General features: G+C 36.6%; 2 protein-coding genes across 4 annotated transcripts in view; both read left to right on the plus strand.

The window, feature by feature from the left end:
* Window positions 1-410: 410 nt before the first annotated feature.
* Window positions 411-25,637, plus strand: part of LOC149540081 (DNA topoisomerase 6 subunit B-like) — a 95,173-nt gene continuing 69,946 nt past the window's right edge. Inside the window, exons 1-5 of one of the 3 annotated variants that reach the window (XM_089801278.1) lie at window positions 411-747; window positions 837-889; window positions 1,144-1,241; window positions 4,681-4,786; window positions 5,657-5,794. In XM_089801278.1, the coding sequence (XP_089657404.1) occupies window positions 639-747; window positions 837-889; window positions 1,144-1,241; window positions 4,681-4,786; window positions 5,657-5,794 (504 nt within the window). In that variant the 5' untranslated portion in view covers window positions 411-638. Of the gene's footprint in view, window positions 748-836; window positions 890-1,143; window positions 1,300-4,680; window positions 4,787-5,656; window positions 5,795-25,637 lie in introns of those variants that run through there. The other 2 variants (XM_089801279.1, XM_089801280.1) reach the window with 2 other exon arrangements.
* Window positions 9,463-12,306, plus strand: LOC149540082 (uncharacterized). The gene is made up of 6 exons (XM_089800283.1): window positions 9,463-9,839; window positions 9,962-10,194; window positions 10,306-10,458; window positions 10,544-10,944; window positions 11,049-11,454; window positions 11,585-12,306. Exons 1-4 carry the CDS (start codon window positions 9,463-9,465, stop codon window positions 10,837-10,839), a joined length of 1,059 nt encoding a protein of 352 aa, XP_089656409.1. The 3' UTR covers window positions 10,840-10,944; window positions 11,049-11,454; window positions 11,585-12,306.

Genomic DNA, 25,637 nt, shown 5'->3' on the forward strand with positions numbered 1-25,637 from the left:
GTATCGTCCACACATACAATAATAAATATTTATGAGATACAATTTTCAATTCAAATAAGAAATTTACAAGATGTATTAAAACTATATAAAATAATAAAAAGTGTTTGAAAAATTCTATATCATGATTGGTCAATTAAATTAATATTTATGGTGATTAATTATTTTGATTATTAGTTAAGCTTGATTAGATTCAAATCTAAGACCTCCCAATTAAGAACTCAAAATCTACTATTACGTTTGTAGACTCTTGCTGTACTGCTAAATAGACTCTTGCTCTATTAAAGTATGAACTGCTAAATAAAATCTAATAACAAAAGTAATATAGTTTTCTACAAATTTGTCTATCTGACCTCGTATGAGTAACATGCTTAAAAAAATGAAAAAAGAACTGTTCCTTTTATACATTCCTGAAGAGTCGCACCACATATATTTTGAATATACTGAAATACCCCTTTAAATGAAAAAAGAATTCCCCCGTGTTTGAGACGAATCTATTTTCTTTGAATCTGTCTCCGGAAATCGATACATTTGCTTAAACGATTTCATTTATATCTGGTAATTTCTGAAACAGAGGGAGGGAAACGGTTTTCTCCAGAGTGGTTTATTTATCTCGGCAGACGAACGGAATAACCAGTAAAATGGCTGACATGGATTTAGACAGCATGGATGGCACCCCACTCGAACAGCCCAAGCAGAAGAAAGGCGCCAAGTCGAAAACTACCGCTAAAGAAAGCGTTCTTAAACAAAGTAACAAATTACTTCCAAATTATTCCCTCCGGAAAACCTGAATAAGTTTTCTCAGGATTTTTTTCTCATATTTCAAAATTTTGTTGCAGAGTCCCCTGCAGAGTTCTTCGCAGAGAACAAAAATATTGCAGGGTTCGATAATGTAAGTACTCATCTCTTTTTTCTCCAACCTTTATATATGACTCTTTTCTAGATTTATTTTTACGGGTACAGTTGTATTCACACGTATTCGGATGGATACAGTGATAAACGTACGCACTTATTAGCTTAGATAGAATGATATACACAGTAAGCTGGTTATAAACAGTAATATGTACATACTTGCTTTTATATATAATGATATATGGAAATATGTATCTTGATAATGATATCTGGCCTTTTTGTTTGGTATCATAGCCGGGCAAGAGTCTTTATACGACTGTTCGCGAACTCGTGGAAAATGCGCTTGATTCTGCGGAGTCCATTGCTGAACTTCCCGTTATCGAAGTTAGCATGTTAGTGTTTCAATTGCAATCTGAATTGCCTCTTCAAGATCTTTGGCTTTTTCAATTGGTGGGTAGATAAAAATTAAAGATACACACTTTTTCCCAGAAGCTTTTTACTCGTTCTCATGGACTCTGGAAGCCTCACATTCGATAGAGGCTTTAGTTATTCTATGTTTATTTTGTAACAAAGGATTTACATCTGTGTTAAAAGCCTGATAGGCATGGCCTCTTAAGTTATGATTTTTATTTCCATCATTGATGATCTTAAGAATGCAGGAGATTATCAATTTTACTTTTAAGATATTTAAAGAGTGGCAGGATCGAGTTCTTGTCTGGGGAGTAATCTTTGATTTCATTTCGTTTGACATTCTTGCGATGTATGGGTGACCTACACTAATATAGGTGTTTTAGCATGAAAAGCTTGTCCGGTGGGGTTTGGAACTTTCTTTCATTATGGTAATTGGTTCACCTTATCAATCGGCTAAGCATACTAAACTTGGAAAATAATCAATATTATCTTTTGTCTATGTTTTAATTATTATTCCTACGATAGTTATCATTTAAAATTGATCATCAGTAGAGGGCAAGAATTATTTATGACGAAAAGTCTAAAACAAAAACATCTATATTTGGAAAAACTGAGCAATGACAAACCAGAGACCTGGTGGCTGTCCATTGTATCTGTTCAATTGGTCTAGACGGTATATCCTGAGGTTCTATCATATGCCTCTTAATGCTTAAATATCGAGGCACTGCCAAAGCAGTTAAAGCATTAACAAAGTACAATGACTGCCTTATCCTCTGTAAATGAAACAAAACTAATTGATAAAGCAACTAGGAAACACTGGAATTAAAAACTTCAATCTTCTGCCTGATGGCTCTAGATTTTCATCTGTCATTCATCATCCAAGATAGATCGATGTAAGTGTCACTTTTCATCTTTACTAGTGAAATGCCTCTAGAGGATATTGTTTGCCATGTTATTCATTCTAGATTTTCATAGGCAGGAAAGTCTCAGTTAACCTCGAATCTTTGTTATTTAAATCTTATTAATGCACGTGTACATTTTAAAGCCTTAAGAAATTTTAAAAGAGTTATAATAATGCATAAACATTTTTGAAATTCTCTTTGAAATTTTAAATTGAAAAGATAAAGAGTTGGTTGAAAATTTCTATTACAATATGGTAGATGGGCTGGTGGTTTACCCTTGAATACCATTGGAAAGAAGAAACTTCAATGCCTGTAATATAAATTATAATTGAGGTAAACAATGACCAACATTACATTTTGGATAGTCGCAATCAGGTTTTGTATGTGGGATAGAAAAAGCAACAAGGAGCAAAAGCAATTGGAAATTTTGGGGACTGGCAACAGTATACCATGCAATTAAGCTTTATTACAAAAAAGTAGATTATTGTTGTTTGCTTAGTTTAAGTGCTCATCAAACAAACCTAAAAAGAAAAATATCTACATAACTGCGTTGAGATGTGAAAAAATAAATACACAATGCACAAATGACTGCAACATGGGCTGATGCAGGGTGTTGTTAGGAAGTGGATATATATGCATGTAATGGGGGAGATCACTTGCAAATTAGGGAATTCTCAATCTTCACTTGCATTTTTTTGGATTCCCACACTCTTTTTTGGAATGCATATGATGGAAGAGGAAATTGGAGCAAGCATGTCTAAGAGTGGGAATCCAATGATGCTGCATATAAGGTTTAATCATGAACTAGGGCTGTGTTACTTTGGAGTGATTACAAAGGCTAGAGGCATTGGTTCAGAATCAGATGAGAGCACTGTCTGATTATGTAATGATGGAGAGGAGAGTGTAACAGATTTTTTTTTTTTTTTACCTTATTAAGGTTTTTCAACCAGTTGGATATGCAGTAGCAGGACTTGTTAGGTCTCACAACTAGTTCCAAGTCTTGCTCACATCAACCCCTGTATGAGGGAGTTGAATGGGTGTTTGAAACTTGGCAAAGTTTTCCAAGATATATCCAGATTTGCAAGACTATCACGACCTGCTAAGAATTGGCAACACAACTCAAACATGCCTAAATTTGTTTTTGCAACGTGTTGAAAGTTTTCATGTTTCATGCTAGGATTGTTTTTTATATTATCTGGGTGTGAGATCAACCTGAACTCTCTTCATTTTCCAGACTCTAGTGATTGAATTTTTTTGAGTTAAATGTGTTCGTGAAGACAGAGGGATATTGACATTTCGACAAAATAAGCAAACAAAAGCCGCCTGAGGGCAATATAAATGTCCGACAGCTACATTGGGTTGTATCTCTGTACGGAGCTCTTCTTCCCAACAAACAATTCTATGGTCTGCAAAGGGCTTCAGTGCATATCATAGATCATAGAAATATGCAGGTGTCATTGACTTGTTATCAAGGAAGACATTCGATGTTATAAACAATGTTTCTCTGAGCAAAACAGGTCAACTGTAGTCAATATGTGTGACGTTAATAATGATCTGGTAGAATTTTTGGTGACATCTATAAATGTGAAAACAGTATTTATGACCCTTGTTCGTCTAAGGCAATGGAATACCGATCCATTACACAAAATTTAAATATAATGGTTTCTTGTATGTTCATGACTTGAATAATTAAATTTGATTATCTGTGTTTCATCATGAATTATTTATTTAACACCTAATATTTGATATCTGTATATGTGCTGATACCAGTTGTACAACCCTCACATGGTCCAGACTCATAACATCTCTAGAAGTTAAATATCCAAAATCTTGGTAAGCCTATAACCTAAATGATGAAATGGTATGCACAGAGCACTTGCCTCAGGGTGGCAAAATTTAGACTACTCTCATACAATTTTTTATTTACTTTTACAGATATTAGAAGTTTATTTTTGTACAAAAATGTGCTTCATATCCAGTGATAACTGGAATTTCAGAAACATAGTAACTTGACATAATGTTCACCAAAAATATAATATTGTTTAGAAGAACCCACAAAGACAGTAGATAGGTGTAAGTCATAACAAAATTTGGCATGTAACCATTGTGTTGTTATCTCTTTAACTACATATAGTGTCAGATTTAAAGTTTTAAACATAAACAGCTGAGATAAAGTAAGTAAGCGTTTAAGTATTGTTGGCAAGTACTACTACATGATGTTAAATTTACATTGCTACAGGCCTGCAAATAATTAGGTATAATCCACAAATAATCAATTAAATGCCTACCAATGCTTCTGTCTGTAAATCGTGGATAATCTGATGTAAATTTGCAACTTGAACTTTTGAAATTTCTATCACCTTTTCTCTTTTATTTGTTGACTACTCTAGATAATATATCTATTGGTCTCTTTATAATCTGTGAAAAAAAGAAATGTGTGATTCTTAGTCCTAGAGGACATGGAAACTTGCAAATTTCAGCAGCCTTATGTTAAACTATATTTTATCTGTTTTTACAGAGAGGAGATTACTAAAGGGGAGTTCAATACCATGATTGGCTTGATAGATCGGGAGCGGGTCGATGCAGAGCTGTATGATGATTTTGAATCGGCGAAGGATCGAGAGGTCTGTCTTATTTTTCTCAATGAAAAGTCATTGTGAACCACTACCTGTTAGATGAATTATTTGGAACTAGTTTAGTATTAAAATTACCTGCAGGTGATCCAAAGAATTAAATTTTTTGTCATAGTGAAATTAAAAACTCACAATAACTTCTTAGTCTATAGTGAGCTTGATCTTCTACAATTTTTTACCTATAAAGTTTACCAAAAGAGTACAAAAAGTTGTCTGAAAGTTTTGCTAAAAATCATAACAAACTCAGTGACAGTAAAAAAATAGAATGTATCATGGGTGTCTGGAGTATTTTCATCTGACAAAAAAGTCTGAGATCGTCACAAACTCAACACTTCTCAAAGATAGCTGAAAGTGTTTGCAATGTTTCAGGTAGCTAATAATTTTATAAACAGAGAGCAGGGTCTTAATTCTAAACTACGTGCTGTTATCTTTGTAAAACTCTGTCCATATGTTTAAGAAAGTAATTTTTTAATTCCAAACCCTAGTAACAGCATTGTAATAAAACCAATATCTTTTATATGTACTCATGGCAACTTTCTTTGATGATAGTGAACCTAAGGGCAAACTTTTTAGCTGGATTCCATTGACATCCATGGAATATTAGGCTGGTAAAAATTCCGAACTGAAATGCTGACAGAGTGATTTGAAACAGTCTTTTTCATGAAGATACATGTACTTATCATAAAAAAATTTGTCTGCTAATTTCGTTTCAAACTCCTTTTCAATTCTGTTGGACTGGACTTTGCAAATTTATTCAGTTTTGTTTCAATATGGACCAATCTATTATAGTGGAAATGTTCTTGCAGATTTACTGAGCTTTGTTCTAACAAGAGTTTCATATCTGTTGAAAATACAATGTAGAAACGGCTAGCCAAAGAAGCCCGTGAACAAGAGAAGCTGGCAAAGAAAATTGCACTTGGTAAAAAGCCTAGAGAGATGACTGCTGGTAAGGGTGTCAAAGGTCGTAGTGAAACTTCATTTTTCAGGGTGACATGCAAGGTGAGTAATTTATTGTTTTTTCATTAGTTCTAAAAGTTACCTGAAAAGATAGAAATCTAAGCAAATGTCACATTTGTGGAAACTTTATGGCCCAATACATTCATTGATGTTGTGAGAAATGAAATATATAGGTCTTAGACTCTTAAGCTATTGAATATGCACAAAATCCAAGAGTCATTTTTTTCCTTAATAAACTTTTGGCAGCTCTTGCATTAGTGATTTGCACGCTCTGCTTAAATGGTTGCACATGTTTGTCTAAAGCTTGCTGTTTGCATTTTGTTAAGATTCTGCAGTTACTTGACAGTTTCTGTACTCAGAGATTCAGTTTTCCTGTATCTTTCATATCGATGCGTTATTTTCACTTTTTCCAATTTCTTTATTTTAATGGTGAATGGTGGGAGCTTTTTAATCTGGCCCAGGACAGGTGAGACCACAAATTAGGGATCTCATCCTCAGCATCTGCATTATCCAAACAATCCAAGCCCGTGGACTCAGTGGTTCAACAGAGACCCAAAGACCTTGAACTTACACCTCAATGAGAGTCTAAAACATGAACTTTAACAAATTTTAACACTGATAGCTTTAACATGAATTGTTCAAGTCTGTGAGCACAATAGCCTAGTGAGGGCAAAAAGCATAATAACCACACCCGATTTTTTTATGAAACTTTGTTTGCTGATTGAATGATTCAAAGGAAATGATGATGGTCTGTTTGCTGATTGACTTTATTGTTTTCAGATTTCATTCAATATCTCATTGCAATTATTTATGGAAACATTCATGAAATATTATATTGAAAGATTAAAGCATAGATTCATCAAGATTATAATCAGCTCTTCAAAAACAGATTACATAACATCATTATGTTTATTGATTACAAACATTGCAGACCTGTAAATGATCACCATACATTTTAATACATTGGTCCGAAATTTACCCAGCACCAACTAGGTGTCCAAAGATGACTGGGCCGATTTATGGATTGATTGTCATTATATCACAAGCTACCAACAATCTCCAAAGTGCTCCAGCTCCTTGTTAAGTCAAACACCAACATAAGGTGCCACCAAAGATTTACTTTCAAACCTTCCAATAGCAGATTTAACCTTCCAAACTCCCATGTGCTAGCAAGAAGGTGCACCCAAAGCAAAGGGGTGATTTTCTTAATAAATCAATACTTCTTCGAATTGAACATGTCATCTCAAAAGTTATCAAAACCATAGTAACGAGAATCGCCTAAAAATCGTGTGAATCGGCAATTCACTGATCAGATTCACCCTAGGCATTTTTTTTGAATCAAAAATCGCCATAGCCAATTTTTCTTGGGTGAATCGCATGAATCGCTGATATCGGCGATTCATGCAAAAATCGCTGATATCGGCGATTCATGCAAAAATCGCATGAATCGCATAAATCGGCTCAAAAAATCGCTAGGAAATCGGCCGCGGCACGTAAAGTATGGAGTTGGAAATTTTAAAAAAATAACTTGTTTTTTTAATTTTCTTTTTGACCTATTCTCTTTGTTATAGCCCTAAAGGGCCTTCTATTTGTTAAGCATGAGTAGAAGAGAGGAAAAGTGAGAGAGAAGAAGAGAAAATAAAAGCCATAGGTTTCTAACTGGCAAAAAGGAAGAGCACCAAAGAGATTAGAAGGCCATTTGGGGAGCCCATCAATTGCATTGTGAAATGACCCTAACTATTAAATTTTCTAAAAACCAATGCTTAATCTTGAGACAATTTGCCAAGCACCTGTCTTGTAGTCTGAGAATGCGATTATGGAAGATACTATGCTATGAATTTTTGTCAAATTAAACATGCAACTATTCAAGGGTAAGTGCAATGTCTCAAATGATTCACCAAATTGAATATCATAAACCCGTAATACTGAAGAAAAACATTATCTGGAACAAATACATATATTGACTATCTCAATAATAACCAAATTATTGTGAAATGAACCTGGGTCGTGGCTCGTTCAACAATCTTGGAATAACACCCGCCCTTGTTAGTTTATTGTCTTTCCCTAACGAAAAAATCCTCTGGCTGATTCGTAGTCTTGCTACGGTGTCGTGACTTCAGCTCGCGTCCAGACATTTTCCATAGTACCGGTACCTACAGCTTCAATGGCTCCTTCAGGCGTTCGGCATTCTTTCCACGTCTCAGTCGATTGTGATTGGTTCCAATTCCGGCCTGTGCCCTCCTGTGATTCTTTTTAAATGTCTGCGGGTGCTGGTGTTAGATCCTGCGGTTTCGAATGATGGAGCTCGTCTCCCAGTTATTTCAATCTCGCCTTCCTTCAATCTGTGTAAACGCTGGTGCCAACTGCCGCACAGATTTATGATAATGTCCGTCTTGAAAATAACGGACTAGACTATATTGTAAATAATTCGGGTCTGCCCTAGTTGTCGTACTTGGTGCGGTTTTAATTATATTTTTTTCAGCTTGCAAACGGTGTCTTTTCCCTTGATTCGTCTGGTTCAGCATGAAAATCGGGACAGATATATAGAAATTGATATCTTCCCAGCTTCCTTCAAATTCACCAATTCTCAGGACTCCAAGAAATCGTAACCCTTCAAATAATGCAAATAAGCCCAACATGAAATGGCTGAAGACCACCTCCAATGTGCAACCCTTCGGAAGATATCGTACTTCCTCAGTTATGCAGATCCAAAGGAGTTTTCGTTCCCAAAGACCTAATGGAAATTTGCAGCCGAAGACCACAAATTGCTCCAAATGAAAAAAATAGTAGAATCCACAAAATCGCTTGCTTCAATGGGTGCCTCATGTCCTCTATTTATTCACTTTGTTGAGAGGTTACTGGAAGCTTCCAAAATTGTCTTTTTTAAAAGTACTTTTTATTATTGTTTAACTTTATAAAATTAAATAAATAACTTTATAAAGTTAAAGTACAACCTTAATTTAATATTAGAACAAGTAGGCCCCACTTACAGATTTATTATTCTCCGAGAGCAAAAAAAATGTAACCATCTGGAAATAAAATGACTCTCTTTCCAAAAGCATTTGCTTACGAGAGTCGATGATAGGCAAATTCCCTGTTAAAGTTATGTCGCTAGAAAGGGGACATGACACATTGGGAGCATTAAGGAGCCAATATCAACACTCCTCAACTCATTTGCAAGAGGTAAGTGCTCATTTTTTTCTTGCATGTTAGTGTATTATGCATTTTTCGTTAAATTCTTAGTGTATTATGCATTTTTTGTTAAATTTCTATAGTTTTCAAGATTTTTAGTGTAAATCTTGAATGTTCTTTATTTTTACTAAGTTGCAAAGTAGGGTTTGTTGTTTTGTAGTTTTTATTAGCTTCAAACTTTGATATTTAACATAATTTTTTTTATTGCAGTAGCCTTTGCTCTCATTTTTCGCAAATTCGCAATGGGTAAAAAAGATGAATGTTGGAAATATAACGAAAAGTTTCCTGGAAGAACCAAATATCAAACAAAATGTATGTCAAACAAAATGTATGTTTTGTAAACAAAAAATAACTTCTTGTAGTATTTATAGATTGAAATTCCACATTGCTGGTATACCTGGACACGATGTTACAGTTTGCACTCACCAAACTCTTGAGGCAAAACGCACTTGCTTAATGGCATTAGAAAAAATTGAATGGCATTAGAAAAAATTGAAAAAGACAAAGTAAATAGGAAAATGCAAGTTGAAGGGTTAAGGGGTATTGGCTCCCATGTTCTCGCATTCGCAGCCACATCCACATCTGCATCTGCATCAGCTTCCAATTCCGTAGGTTGTGTTGGAGAGGGTTCTTCTAGGCCTCCTTTTTATCCTAGTTCTTCTGCTCGTGCTAGTGCTAGTGCTAGGCGGTCACATACTGAGACAAAGTCCCACACCAACCTATTGCAGCCTAGAGTGCGGAAAAACAAAATGGATAGTTACTTTGTGCCCCGCACTACTCTTGGTTCCCAACCCACGCTTGAGGGCATGGGTTTGAACAAGGAGATTCATGATGCTGCCAGAAAGGAGATATGCAAATTTTGGTACTTTTGCAACATTCCATTTATTGCAGCCATGTAATTGATTCTTTTTTCTTTGTTTTCTTTAAAGTTAAAATTAAAAGTAAAAGTAAAACTTTAATTATATCTACTTGTTTTATAATTTGAGTCTTTGACATCTAAATTTTTATTTGTGATAGGGCTCCTTATTGGCAGAATATGATAGATGCAGTTGCTATTTGTGGTCCGGGGTTTAAAACCCCAACTGAGGCTGAGTTGAGCGGATACCTCTTGGATGAGATGGTAGAGGACATGAGGGTTGACCTCGAGGAGAACCGAAAGAAGTGGATTGCAAAGGGTTGCACCATCATGATTGATGGTTGGACAGATAGGAGGAATAGAACACTCCTCAATTTTTTTGTATCCTGTGGAGGTGATTGATCATTCTACTTTCCTACATACATAATTGTAAATTTTGATTTGTTGAATGCTAATTTGTTGATGATCCATTTAATATTATAATTCGTTGTTTTGTTACTTGTAGGATATACCATGTTCATCAAATCCACTGATGCTTCCACACATGTAAAAAATGCTACATACTTATGTGAGGCTATTGAGGAAGTCATAGCAGAGGTGGGGGAACAAAATGTGATCGAGGTGGTGACGGATAATGCAGCAAGTTATGTTGCTGCAAGTAAACTTTTAAATTTTCAAGTTTTGAAAATATATTTATTTGAATTTTGAAATTTGAATTTCTAATTAACTTAAAATTGTTGTAGGTAAACTTTTGATGGAGAGGCACCCCACCATATTTTGGTCCCCTTGTGCGGCACACTGCATTGACCTCATGTTGGAGGAAATTGACAAACTTGAGTTTGTCAAGTCATGTGTGGAAAGGGCAAAAAACATATGCAAGTTCATTTATAATCATTCATTTGTCCTTAGCACAATGAGGAAGTACACAAGAGGCAAGGAGTTAGCTCGCCTAGGTATCACGAGGTTTGCCTCGAATTTCATCACCTTGCAGTCCTTGTTGACATCAAGGGATGGATTGAGGAGCATGTTTGTTGGGTAGGAGTGGATTTGCTCTTCCTATGCTACGACCACTGTAGGGTTAGATGTGGCGGATTGCATATTTGATGAGGATGGTTTTTGGAAACCCGCTAGAGAAATCAAAAAGGTAAATTTATTGCAATTTAACATTTAGTATTTTACTTTTACTTTAAGTTATATTATTTTATATTTAGGTTTTGACTCAAATTTTTCGTTTTACTTTATATGTAGATCACTGAGCCCCTTGTAGCTTTGCTACAAATTGCTGATGGGGAGAAGTCCTCTATGGGCTACATTTATGAGGGCATGGATAGGGCCAAGGAGGCCATCAGAGCCCAATATGCAGGAGTGCAGGAGAGGTATGGCCCTATTTGGGACATCATCGATAGGAGATGGCAGAATCAACTCCATCGACCTATCCATGCAGCAACTTACTATCTGAATTCGGCATTTCGTTTCCGTCCTGAGTTCAAGGCGGATGTGGAGGTTCTCAATGGTTTATACATAGTGATTCAGAGGTTGAGTAGCGATGAAAATAGCGCTGCTGCGATTGTTGAGCTAGAGTTGTTCAACAATAAAGAAGGGCCACTTTTCTCTGGCAGGATGGCCATAAATGCTCAGACAACATTACAGCCAGGTAAAAATTAAATAATATATTCAATGTTCATGAATCTAGATTCTAAACTTAAAGTTGATTATATAATGCATTAATTTTAGAGTTGTAATTTGTAAAAGAGACTAATTGTTTTTGTTTTTCCTTATTTCAGATAGATAGTGGCAAATGTTTGGGGCCACAACCCCAAACCTTCAAAAAATTGCCATTCGTATTCTGAGTCAGCCGAGTAGCGCTTCTGGATGTGAGCGCAATTGGTCCATGTTCGAGCACATCCACTCGAAGAGGAGAAATAGGTTGACAGTGTAGAGGTTGAATGATCTTGTCTTCGTTCATTACAACCTTCGTCTTAGGATCAGACAGATCTTGGGCGCTGACTCCTCTTCGATCATTCTGGAGGAGATTGATCTAGAATCAGAGTGGATCACAGAGACCGTGGAATCAGTCTTCACTGAGGAAGACCGCGCGTGGGTTGACCAGGTGGATGTAGAGGCTGAGGCTGTGGCCATGGCAGAGGAGGTATCTAGAGCACATTCAGGCATTGGTAGACGCACACGCGCACGCACAGACGCAGGCCCTAGTGACCTTGTTTGTGAGCCCATTGCCCATGCAGGGGACATGGCTCGGCGGTCCTCTAGGACCTACCTTAGACACCCTTCTCATAGGCACATTGGATACTCAGAGGCTGAGGTTGAAGCTGCAACAGAGCTAGAGGATGATGATGAGGATGATGAGGCTTGAGCTGGAGCTTTGTTTTTATATTTTGTTTACACTGTATACATATTGATAGTGATACTGAATCACTGATAAACATACGTTTCAAACTTTCATGGATCTTCATCTTAGATTTATACATACATTTATGATTTGATGTCTTATAGATCTTCATGATTTCATCTTACATACATTCTATGATTTGAATCATTATGATCATTTGATTTTTATTTACTTCAGCTAGCCTACAATTTACATTTTAGTACATAATGATAACATAGTTACGTATGTGATGGATTTTATGTTTCATGTTTATGTATGTTAAGTTTTAACTTCACTTTGATGATATTGTAGTGTGTTTAAGTTATATTCAATAAAGGGTGCATGAAATAAGTCTTAAATTGTTAAAATCTCTACATTTAAAGGGTTTTTTCAAATTTGCCAATTCATCGCCGATTCACCGGCGATTCACCCCTGATTTACGATTCAATTCAGCCGCGCCGATTCTGATATGATTCCGATTCTCGTTACTATGATCAAAACACACCAAACTCACGAAGTTATGAACACTATAATATGGAAACCAGATATTCTGAAAATCCACACCAGCATTTTGTAAAAGCCTCCAAAGCTTGTCACACTCAAACCACACTCCAAGGAAACTCACACCAAACCAAAATCATGAAATCTGTGTCAGAAAACTGTATCATGTAACGCCTTCTATTAGGGCTTTACTTGATTTACCCAAAAATTCCCAAAGTGGGTTTGGATTGTGCTTGGAAATGGAAATTTAACCAAGTCTCTTGATTTAGAATCTGCAATCACATTAGTAATCATATAATCAAATTACAAAAATCATAATAATCATAGTATATGTGGGATTATTTTGATGCCTTATCCAATGACTCATCTGCTATATGAAGCCCACAAGAGATCCTACAAGACTCCTTAAGCCTATCCATTGAGTATAGGGGAAGTGCATCTATCATTCAGCCTGCTAAGCAGCACGGATACATTCGTCGTATCGGCCTCGATTTGGCACAGAGGTATATCTGTCTAATTGGCCTCCTAAGGGCCATGGAAGTATATCCCTCATTCGGCCCCCTATTTAATTTGAATGGACCGCTCGGCTACTTGCCTTCCTTACATGCTCACATCTCCCCTCCATGATAGAGTCGCAGATTGGATGAAGCTTTGAAGGAGTCATTACATCTACTCTATGATGCCTATATAAAATTGTGACAAGAACAACAATGTATACTACAGATATAATATTAGCAATATAATATTCTTCAATAATGCCTTGGTCAAGACATAATGCATTATATCTCATGCTACACTATTCAGAGAGATATCTAGGTTGCTGGTTAATATATTTATATCTGAATTTGAAAGCTCTTCTGATTGCTTATGATAATACCTCTTTACCATTGATTCCTTTTTGATTCACACCTTACCCTTTCTCTTCCTTCTCTTTCTCCTTTCATTTCTCTCCTCCCTTCTATATCTTGACAATTAACACTTGGATGTCATTTATTCAGCAAGGGGACAGTGGAGCAGTTGGGTTACTCATCTTCAAGCTGCATAAGAAAATGGTTGAAATGCAGAAAATCAGTTTGTGAGGCAGCCTGTCCCGTAGACTATATTTAGCCTCGTAGATGCTAAAATAATTTCTTTCTTTCTTTGTATCTCGCGTTTGATAGAGTCACAACTTTTCATTTCATGCCCCTTGACGATTCATTAAACCTAACTAAGTTTTAATTTTTATTCTTTTATAATTACAATTATAAGTTTACCTTTTTATATTCTAAATTTATGATCAAATTCTATTTCAAAAAGCATGGACTTCTCTCAAAGAACACCTCGTTTTCTATTGTCATGGATGAGTGGAAATCGCTCTAGGAACACTTGAATAAGATTCAGCAAATTCATGATCAATTGCTTGCCATTGGACACAAGATGGAGGAAGATGACATTGTGGTAATAACCCTCAAAAGTTTACCCAAGTCCTACAAGCAATTTATCGCGACTCTCAACATCACTTCTATTGGTGTTGATTTGAAGTTCACAGATCTTTGCACATTTATGATTCAGTAAGATTGGTGGAAATAGCAATACGATAGCAGTTCCAGTGCCACCCCCATATAGTAAACCTTTGCTACTAAATCCTTCTAGAAGGATAAGGGCAAGTTTGATTCACAATAGTCGTCTCAGCAGAAGTCCTCCGCTCTAGCATTAGAAAGCTCCAAGAAAAAGAACATTCAATGCAACTATTACCACAAGTATGGCCACATGAAGGTTGAATGTCGGATATGTGTAGCTGCCCAATCTAAGCAACCTGGTTCACAGCGAAAAGCAAACAATGTAGAGCACACCGAGCATACAAAATCTGCCTTTTACGCCTTTATGGCTAAAAGACCTACATATCATGTGAAGTCGTGTGCCTGGTACATTGATTTAGGTGCCTCTCGTCATTTCACTCACTGTTGAGACTGGTTCACTGATTGCTCGCCTTTTTTAGATTCAGTTATTTTTGGTGGAGGGGAAGAGTACAATGTTGGGAGGAATCCCATTTTCCTCGATATGTACTATGTTCCAGGGATGGAACTAAATCTACTCTTAGTCAGTCAGTTGTTGCGACACTCCACGGTTGGATGTCACTTTCAATTGACATTAGTGCACCATCACTAATAGGACTTAGTTTGTTGTTGCAGTTGGTCTTGAGGATCATGGTCTTTTCAGACTTAATGATTTTGGTGATTCTCAGGACTTAGCTATGGCTGCTCGACAGTCTTCTATCAGATCACTTTGGCATCAACAATATGGGCACGTAAATGTGCATTATATCTCTTAGCTTACTCAGGAATAGCTTGTCCTCAGATTGCCAAAGATTTAGACTCAACAACTTGGAGTTTGTGATGCATGCCAGGCTGGGAAGCAACATCGCACACATTTCAAAAGTGACGATTCATGGTGGGCTTCTTAGGTACTTTAGCTTGTTCATGCCGATACTTGCAGCCCTATGAAACTCCTATTCTTGGATCGAGGTACTGTCTGTTGTTTGTTGATGATTTCAGTAGAAAAACGGGGCTCTATTTTCTTAAAAAGAAATTAGAAGCATTTATTGTATTTTAGAAGTTTTAACCTCAGTTGAAAAAGAGTCTAGGAAATCTATAGGTTAGATAATGGGGGGAATTTTGTTCTAGTGAATTCTCTAGCTTCTGTGATACTCATAGTATCAAGCACCAGTTAATCACACCCCACACACCACAACAAAATAGTGTAGCTGAATGTCAGAACAAAACAATCACTGAGATGGCTTGATCAATGCTCAACCACAAACATGTTTCAAAGAAGTTTTGAGCTGAAGTAGTTAACACTGCAGTTTACCTTTTGAACTAGTCACCCACTTTGGCGGTCAAAGGTAAGACTCTAGAAGAGGCCTGGTTAGGTTGCAAGCCCAAATTCAGTCACTTGAAGGTTTGTGGCTTTCTTGCCTCCGTTTGGATCCCTGATGCGTCATGCACCAAGTTGGATGCCAAGAGTTAGAAACTTGTTCTTGTTGGATACTTGTAGTCTTCACAAAGCTTACTGCTTGGTTGACTTTGAGACATCTCCTTTCCTGTACAATTGTGATGTAGTCTTTGATGAGCAACGAGGACCATTCATGCCTATTTCTCGTATTCTTGATCCAACAGATCAGCCTGTGAAGGCTCATGATTTGGGAGTTCGGCTTCCATTAGGTCCACCTAATGGGAGGGCTCCAATAGCTCCAACAACTCAAGTTATATCAGTGATTGTTGTGTGTTTGGACCGCAAAGATACTCCGAGGCTAAAGGAATTCCAGAGTGGGAACATGCCATGAAGTCTGAACACCAGAGCTTGTTGAAGAATAACACCTGATTCCTTTATGATCTTCTACCTAGGAAGAAACCCATTAGTTGCAAATGGGTCTACAAAATCAAATACAAGTTTGATGGTACTTTGGATAAGTACAAAGCCCGTTTAGTTGCAAAGGGCTTTTCTCAACGTCAGGTTATTGATTATGAGAAGACCTTTGCTTTTACGAAAAAGATGAGCACAATCAGATTAGTCCTAGCCATGACAACACAGTTTGGCAGGAAGGTCCATCAAATGGATGTCAAGAATGCTTTCCTGAATGGTGATTTACAAGAAGACGTCTACATGACACAACCTCCTAGTTTCAAGATTACTGGTAATGAACACCTGGTTCTTAGACTGGTGAAAGCTCTCTATGGTTTAAGTACACCCCTAAGGCATGGTACATGAGAATTGATAAGTACTTAAATGATCAAGGCTTCTAGAGGAGTTCTTCAGACTTAGATTTGTACATTAAGACTATTGGCACTGACATCATCCATATGGTCATTTAGGTGGATGATTTGATCATCGCTGGCAGTTCAACTTCTTTGATTCAAGGAATTATACAGAGTTTATGCCAGTCTTTTGATATGATTGACCTTGGGCTCATGCATTATTGCCTAGGTGTTGAGGTTTGGTAACAATCTTCTAGTATATTCCTTTCTCAATCCAAAGTATGTTAGGGCTCAGTTAGACAGTTTCGTATGCAAGATTGCAAGCCTGCATCTACACCCATAGAGAAAGGTCTTAAGTTATCAGCGAAGTTTGATTCTCCTTCAGTTGATGATATTACATATAGGCAATTGGTAGGCAACCTCATCTACCTCTCTGCTACTAGAACTGATATTAGCTTCACAGTCAGCTACATCTCACTCTTTATGACATTTCCCAAGGTTGATCAATGGATGGTAGTAAAGAGTGTGCTTCGTTATGTCAAGGGCACTACAGATTATGTACTTCTTTACTTATAGAGTTCTAATCCTAAACTCAATGGTTCACAGATTTAGATTGGGCAGGTTTTGTTGACGATAAAAAGTCAACTTTTGGATGTGTTTAGTTTGAGATTTGGTGCCGTTACATGGACCGATAAGAAGTAGTGGTCATTTTCTCTCTCCTCTACGTAGGTTGTGAAGCTATTTGGCTTTGTCGAATGCTTGGGGATATGTAGCTATCACCAACACGAGCAACCACTTTGTTTGTTAATAACAAAGGTGTTAGCAAGTTAGCACGAAATTCAGTTTTCCATGAACGAACCAAGCATGTGGGTTCACTATCACTACATACAACAAATGGTTGAAGACAAGACAATAGACTTGCAGTATGTTCCTACAACGAATCAGACTGCAGACTTTCTCACCAAGCCTCTTGGTCTAGGTAAGTTTGTCAAATTTAGAGGACAACTTGGTCTTGCAGATAAATTAACCATTAAGAGAGGGTATTATGATAATAGATAGTTTCTATTTCTATTTAATGGTTATCTATTGTAATTAATAGATAGTTTCTATTTCTATTTAATGGTTATCTATTGTAATCTATTGTAAATATTAGCTTTTAGTTAGTTTGTGATATTGCTATTAGGATTTAACTGTGTGATTTTGAGTCAAACTCATTGACCCATGTTTCATGAGTAGTGATTCAACATGAATCCATCTCTCATGAGAATAAATGGAACACTTAGTACTCATTGGATCTAGGTGATGCTTATAGGGGTGAAGCACTAGGATTTCCCGGGAGTTCACCCATCCTAGTACTACTCCAGCCTGAGCGCGCTTAACTACGGAGTTTCCTCCATGGTTAAACCCAAAGCTTGCAACCCCATTTGCAAAACCTTCACCAAGTGTTGTGCCTTATGAACCATTCATTAGAAAGCCCCTTAAGCTCATCAATTGATAAGTAGGAGATAATTTCCATAGCAAGTCAAATTGTGATATTGCTATTAGGATTTAACTATGTGTTTTTGAGTTAAACTCATTGAGCCATGTCTCATGAGTAGTGATTCAACATGAATCCATCTCTCATGAGAATAAATGGAACACTTAGCTCTCATTGGATCTAGGTGATGTTCACAAGTGTCAAGCACCAGGACTTCCTGGGAGGTCACCCTCCCAGTACTACTCCAGCCTGAGCATGCTTAACCATGGAGTTTCCTCCACGGTTAAACCCAAAGCTTGCAATCCCATTTGCAAAACCTTCACCAAGTGTTGTGCCTTATGAACCATTCATTAGAAAACCCCTTAAGCTCATCAATTGATAAGTAGGAGAGAATTTCCACAGCAAGTCAAATTGTGATATTGCTATTAGGATTTAACTATGTGATTTTGAGTCAAACTCATTGACCCATGTTTCATGAGTAGTGATTCAACACGAATCCATCTCTCATGAGAGTAAATGAAACACTTAGCTCTCATTGGATCTAGGTGATGCTCATAGGGGTGAAGCACCGGGACTTCTAGAGAGGTCACCCATCCCAGTACTACTCTAGCCTGAGTGCGCTTTACTATGGAGTTTCCTCCATGGTTAAACCCAAAGCTTGCAACCCGATTTGCAAAACCTTCACCAAGTTTTGTGCCTTATGAACCATTCATTGGAAAGCCCCTTAAGCTCATCAATTGATAAGTAGGAGATAATTTCTACAACAAGTCAAATTGTGATATTGCTATCAGGATTTAACTGTGTGATTTTGAGTCAGACTCATTGCCCCATGTTTCATGAGTAGTGATTCAACATGAATCCATCTCTCATGAGAATAAATGAAACATTTAGCACTCATGGATCTAGGTGATGCTCATAGGGGTGAAGCACTGGGACTTCCCGGGAGGTCACCCATCCCAGTACTACTCCAGCTTGAACGCGCTTAACTACGGAGTTTGCTCCATGGTTAAACCCAAAGCTTACAACCCCATTTGCAAAACCTTCACCAAGTGTTGTGCCTTATGAACCATTCATTAGTAAGCCCCTTAATCTCACCAATTGATAAGTAGGAGATAATTTCCACAGCAAGTCAGATTGTGATATTACTATCAAGATTTAACTGTGTGATTTTGAGTCAAACTCATTGACCCATGTTTCATGAATAGTGATTCAACATGAATCTATCTCTCATGAGAATAAATGGAACACTTAGCACTCATTGGATCTAGGTGATGCTCACAGGGGTGAAGCACCGAGACTTCCTGGGAGGTCACCCATCCTAGTACTACTCCAGCCTGAGCGTGCTTAATTACGGAGTTTCCTCCCTGGTTAAACCCAAAGCTTGCAACCCCATGTGTAAAACCTTCACCAAGTGTTGTGCCTTATGAACCATTCATTAGAAAGCCCCTTAAGCTCATCAATTGATAAGTAGGAGATAGTTTCCATAGCAAGTCAAATTGTGATATTGCTATCAGGATTTAACTGTGTGATTTTGAGTCAAACTCATTGACCCATGTTTCATAATTAGTGATTCAACATGAATCCATCTCTCATGAGAATAAATGGAACACTTAGCACTCATTGGATCTAGGTGATGCTCACAGTGGTGAAGCATTGGGACTTCCTGTGATGTCACCCATCCTAGTACTACTCCAGCCTGAGCACGCTTAACTACGAAGTTTCCTCCATGGTTAAACCCAAAGCTTTCAACCCTATTTGCGAAACCTTCACCAAGTGTTGTGCCTTATGAACCATTCATTAGAAAGCCCCTTAAGCTCATCAATTGATAAGTAGGAGATAATTAGTTGTTAGTTATCTGTTAGCTAGAATAGAATGTTTCTATTCTTGATGATCATTTCCCAAGGATACATTTTTTATTCTTCTGTATATATTGATCTTTGTTAATAACAAGAAAGTATTTTACCAGTCACTTCCGCACACCTACACTACTTTGACAATCAAGATGTTCCTCCCTACTGATCAAAGGGTTTAGACTTCCATCACGTTGATTTTGGTGACAGTAAACATTTGTGTGACAAGATCCATATTAGGACTCTTGCTACACCTTGACCCTTCTCAAGGCTGCAACCACACATGCCAACTCACACAATCAAGAGGATGGGGCAAAACTGATTTGTACATGTACTAAGGGCGACCCAAATAACATGTTCCAACCATTGATTGTCAATTTCCAACTTCCTATGATGAGATGCTTCAAAATAGTCCTAATTTCCAGTAGCCCTTGAGAGTATGTTTTTCTCAATATGAAATAATTTTTCGATTTGTCCAAGGATTGGGCCAAACCCCAAAATGACTCACCATGATCTCAAGTACAAAGGTTCTAAGTATCACTGTGCTGACAGACTTCATTGTGCCAATTAAGCCTAGTTTCTAAAGTAAGTGTGTCCAATTAGTGTGACCCACTCAAACCAATGATGCACCCAAGGCAATTAGGTTAGTAAATTTCCAAATCTCCAATTTTAGGGCTTAATTCGATCCCTAACCCTTTCTGTAATCACATTTACTTTCGTTCCTCACAGGTGGCCACATGGAGTTCCCCACCCAGGTCAAGATTTTTCTCTCTCATCTTGAATGGTACCTGCAAATTTCTTCCAAAATCTTAAGAGTACATGCCCTTAACTAACATGTTTCCAAAGGTCATAAAAAGGCAATGGTGGAATTGCTAGTTGTGGCCATTTACACTTCAAACCCTAGGTGAATCAAGGTTTCTGAGCTGTCTTGACAAAAACATAGATTTCTCTTTCCACGGACCGAATCTAAACCTCAAACTTCCTGCAAAAGAAAGGTAAGAATCTACACTAACACATCCTATAGGTTTCAGACTACCATGAATATGTAGACACATGTGCCAATCAAAAGAACAAAGAAATTGTAGGAAACATTACAAAACCTTCAACATTTTAATTGGTTCACCTTGCCAAAACAATACAAAACCTTCAACAACCCTCCATATTGATCTTTAAAACCATTTTATGCCTTCCCCAATCGATTCTAACAGTTTCTCAAACCTCCTAGCCATTGGGACAAAAGTTGCTCAAAAGTTACATTTTTTGCATTGATCACTTTTCAAAATGTTGTCAAAATTGGCATTCTTTGCACTCGATGGTTTATGTGCTTAAACTAATGACTTAATTGACTCCCTGGGCCCTGTTAGGACAAGACACCTATAACTAACCTTCATCTAGACTCCCACTGACCCATATGGTCATTTAACCATGGTGGCTTATATTATGCAAACTAGGATAATGTCTTACAACATTTTCTCTTTTTAACTCATTCCTTATTGACCTATTACATTTGCATTAAACATGGTGTTTGTATCATGTACACACCTCAAGGACGTTCTTTGAGTTCCTGGTCTTCTTCCTTTGCTTGGGGTTCTCTTTCACTAGTGTTGTACAACTTTTATTAATCCATTTGAATAGATTGGCAATATCAAAATACAATTCTGGTCCTGCTGACACCAACACAAAAGCCAACACCAACTACTAAAAAACTTGATAGTTTGATATTAAAATGAAGACGTAGTCTCGTTATATAGAAAAGTAAAGACAATGTTTCTTTAGTGAAACAAATGTTAACTGAATATGACAATAGAAACTGATTGATAAAACTAAACTCACTAAAGGTGACCATTATAAACATTACATTATTATCTAAATTCCCTCCCTTAATGGTCATTTTTCTAACTACCTTGAAAAAGACAATCTACAGATCTTTTGGTCACAAATGCATAGAAGGCTGCCCCCTTCATATCAGAGCACTCTATGATGCGAGCCTACAATTGAGGCCCTCCCCAAATATGCAGAATTTCTGGAAATGAGCAAGATACCACAAAACATCCAACCTGTTGTTGGGAAACAAAGGTATCAAACACATTTGAGGCCCTTCTTCTCTATCATTTCTTTGCACCCAATAATCCAAGAACAATTTACATCTCTTTTTATAACTCTTTTGTTGCATTTTTGTATGGCTTGATGTGTAATGTCCCCAATTTTTAATGTAATAATTAAATTAAATTAATTAATCAACTAGTCTCATAATTTAAATAATATAATAAAAGGACCTTTAATTATTTACTTTAACTCATTAATATGGGGCCCAAGTTAATATTTGTATTTATGGTTTTGATTGATTTAATATATCTCGGACCTATTTTTTTTATTTTAGTTTCTGTTGGTAAGTGTTGCCGTCAACTTTCTTTGTACACTCTTGAAAAGGTTTTCCCCAACGGGTATTTAAGCACAGCTTGTAGGTAGTCGTAAGTATGTGATTTGAATTATTTCTTTTGTATTGCAAATTCCTATTAGGATTCTCTATTGTTCGCCATTTTGGAAGTGAAAGATCTTCCCTACTTGGCTTATCCGGTTTCGGTGGGATTCAACCCTCACCTTATTCTGTTGCATGTAATACTTCGTTGGGATCTGGCAAATCGAAGCACTATCTTTTGGCAATTATTAATTGAAGGATTATTCGTGTTCAATCTCTTGTTTGACTTTATTTCATGAATTCAAATTTGTAAGTTTTTGTTGCATGATTGAATCCACCTTCTATAGGTACACCATCCACTACCCTTGGTTTGGGGCAACATGTAGTCCATCTATTCGTGCTGCAACATTACCATTTCGTACGACCATCTTTGCCCGTGCTACAACATTACCATACTATACGACCATCTCTGTTCGTACTTCAACATCTCCACATCGTACGACTTTTCAGGCCATCGTACGATCAGTCAACACCACTATCCGTACTCCATTCCAAGCTATCGTATGACCCACCCCAAACAGTCCGTACATCATTGTTCACTCCATTTAGCTATACTGTACAACCATCAGGTAACTGGCCATTAAGCACACGAGACCAACGGGTAGCTGGTCATCAGGCACATGGGACCAACAGGTAACTACTATCAGCCACATAGGACCAATGGGTAATTGCTATCAGACACACAGGACCAACGAAACATTTCATGATGTTACAGTTATTTATTTGAGGCAATTAATGCTTTCATTGAGGTTATCCATGCACTAAAGACAAACTACTCTTGCCAATGCTTGCCCCATTATGACATTTGCAAATAGTGTTATCACTTCGAGCAAATTTACTTCGCAATGGGACGACTCCATTTTGCCCATTCTCTCCTGTTGTGAAGTTAGATGCTGTTATATACAAACCTACAACATTTTCAAAGATATAAAACAATGTTTAGAAAAGTTACAACACTTTCAACTTAAATAATTTTGATAAAAAAACATGTTAATGCGTTGTAGATGTAATATGGTAATTGAGTAACAATAACAATAATTAATTTAATTAAGATAACATTTTTAATTGTAAAACATAAACCCTAGACTAGCTCTTTTATTCACAAATACTTGTGTAAATCAGAAATAAAATTTACATAGTCCAAACTCGGTGCATTTAAAATTGTAAAGTCAACATGCAATAAAGAATTTAACACATAAGATTTTAAAATGGCTAGAAAACTGAAAGGAGCCTAGAAACTTAAAATTCCTGAAAAATGCATTTCGGATATGTCATAAACTCCAATCACCCAAAAAGCGTGAATGGTGGTGTGATCTTTTTCTTTGGGTGTATAGTCTCATAAAGGCTAAAAACTAGGTATTTTGCAATATTTTGAACATGGTTTTTTGTGTAATTTCTGTTTTTGGGTTTCCATTCTAGCTTTGGGCGAGTTTTCCCTTGAACGTGTTGTGTACCCATGCCAGTAAAGACCAAAACTTGCCACAAACTTAGTGGGAAGACTTGGGGAGCAGTTAAAATTTATGCCATGCATACCAGTGTTACTCGACTCAAACTTGCCTCAAACTTGGAGAGCTGATTTTTGAATTGGACTCAAACTTGGTGTCTGGACTCTGCAATAACTTGGCAAGGACACGACAATTCAAAAATCCAAGAAATTCAAAGATTTTAAGGATTTAAAACTTTATTTATGCATCAATTAATAACATTAATGACTAATAATTGAGATAAATAGAAGCTACTTTGCACACATACACAAGTTTACATTGATCACATAAATATAAATGCGAATTTCTGAAGAAAATAAGTTAAACTAAAATTAGAAAGAAGGTATAGGTTTTTTATTATCATCGTATTGAGTATTGTGTTCACGTTGAAGACTGTTGGCGGTATCTCCCTTGAAGTGGACTATGAGGTTGCTCCCTCAAAGTGGCATATTATTATCAGGGGTTGCAAGTTACTCCATAACAGCTTCACTTAAAGTCTTTTGTTTTTAGTAGATCAAAATGATCATTATGAATTTTTGGGATGATATCAAGTACATAATCACTCAAACGTCATCATCTTTTAACTTTGTCCAATGACTAGTTCAACAAACATTTTTTTCAGTTTTTCACAAACCTTAATATTGTTCTTTTATTGTTCTAGAGATGTCGAATTCTTTAGAAGGAAAGCATTTTATTTCTTACAATACTTCCAAATTTAATAGTGCTATTTTAAATTTTTAATACCCAGTTCTAGAACTTTGTGATATGACATTATTTTTTTGGCAAATGTTTTAGTGAAATCCTATTTGTAATCTGCATAATAGACAAATTGTTATGTTTTATACTTGCTACATGTAAGACATTTTTCACTACTCCATGTTGGTTGCCTTATTACGAATCACCATTATGAACTTATTTTAAAGCATGTAGCTTCGGTTTGACAATAATTATGATCAGCATATATATATGTGTGTGTGTGTGTATATAAAATAGTAGTACATAAAACTTTGCACAGTTGAAATCGATGATTGTATATGTATTGCCTGAGATTTCATTTTAGACATGATCGAAACTTAATCTGTTTCCTTTGATTTAAGATCATTATCGATCTATAGTATATTGGGCTGCAGTTCATAATGATCGGTAATACATGATTAAGACTTGTGTTAAGTCTATAACAAATCGAGCATGATTAACCAACACCGAACTTGTGTGATGGTGAATGCTCATGTCTCCATTCGGAGACATGCCCATTCACCCTCACACCCCTCTGTGTGGTATGTATACTTGATCCGCCTGGCATAACAAGGCATCAAAATCAATTAATTTAAGCACATCAAAGGATCGATTTACATTTCAAGTTCAAAAACAATTTATTATCCCTATTATTTTTGTACTAACATATACAGATTTTGGAGCAAATCTATTCTTTGACATCAATGTTCATACCTGCAATCAAAAGTTGTGCATTAGTTAGCTTCGAATTTGAAATCTAGTAAGAAACTTTACATGGTATCAAAGCCTTGTTAAGGAGAGATCTCATTAAGTTTAAGAGATTAGATTTCACATTAAATTGCAATCTCTCATTACTCTTCAAGATGACAAACATGTTAAGATTCAAACATCACATTACAAGTGTTGATAACTTCGAATCCTAGAAACTTCGTATAATGATGCTATTAAAAGAAAACAAATTAGAATCTTTTGTAAGAGAAGAAAAAGAACCTAAGATGATCCAGAGAAAACTCAATGGATCGAAAATAATGAGAAAGCCATGAAGATAATCGTGGACGCCGTACAAGATCAAATAGTGCCGATTGTGGCAAAATATGTTACAACAAATCGCATGTTTAAAGCTCTTGAAAATGCATTCATAGTAAATAACACTAGTAGAAAACTTGCTCTTAAAAGACAAATGAATAATAT

Source organism: Cupressus sempervirens, chromosome 9, assembly GCF_028749045.1.
Source record: "Cupressus sempervirens isolate cs-2001-9-10 chromosome 9, ASM2874904v1, whole genome shotgun sequence".
NCBI classification, from domain to species: domain Eukaryota; kingdom Viridiplantae; phylum Streptophyta; class Pinopsida; order Cupressales; family Cupressaceae; genus Cupressus; species Cupressus sempervirens.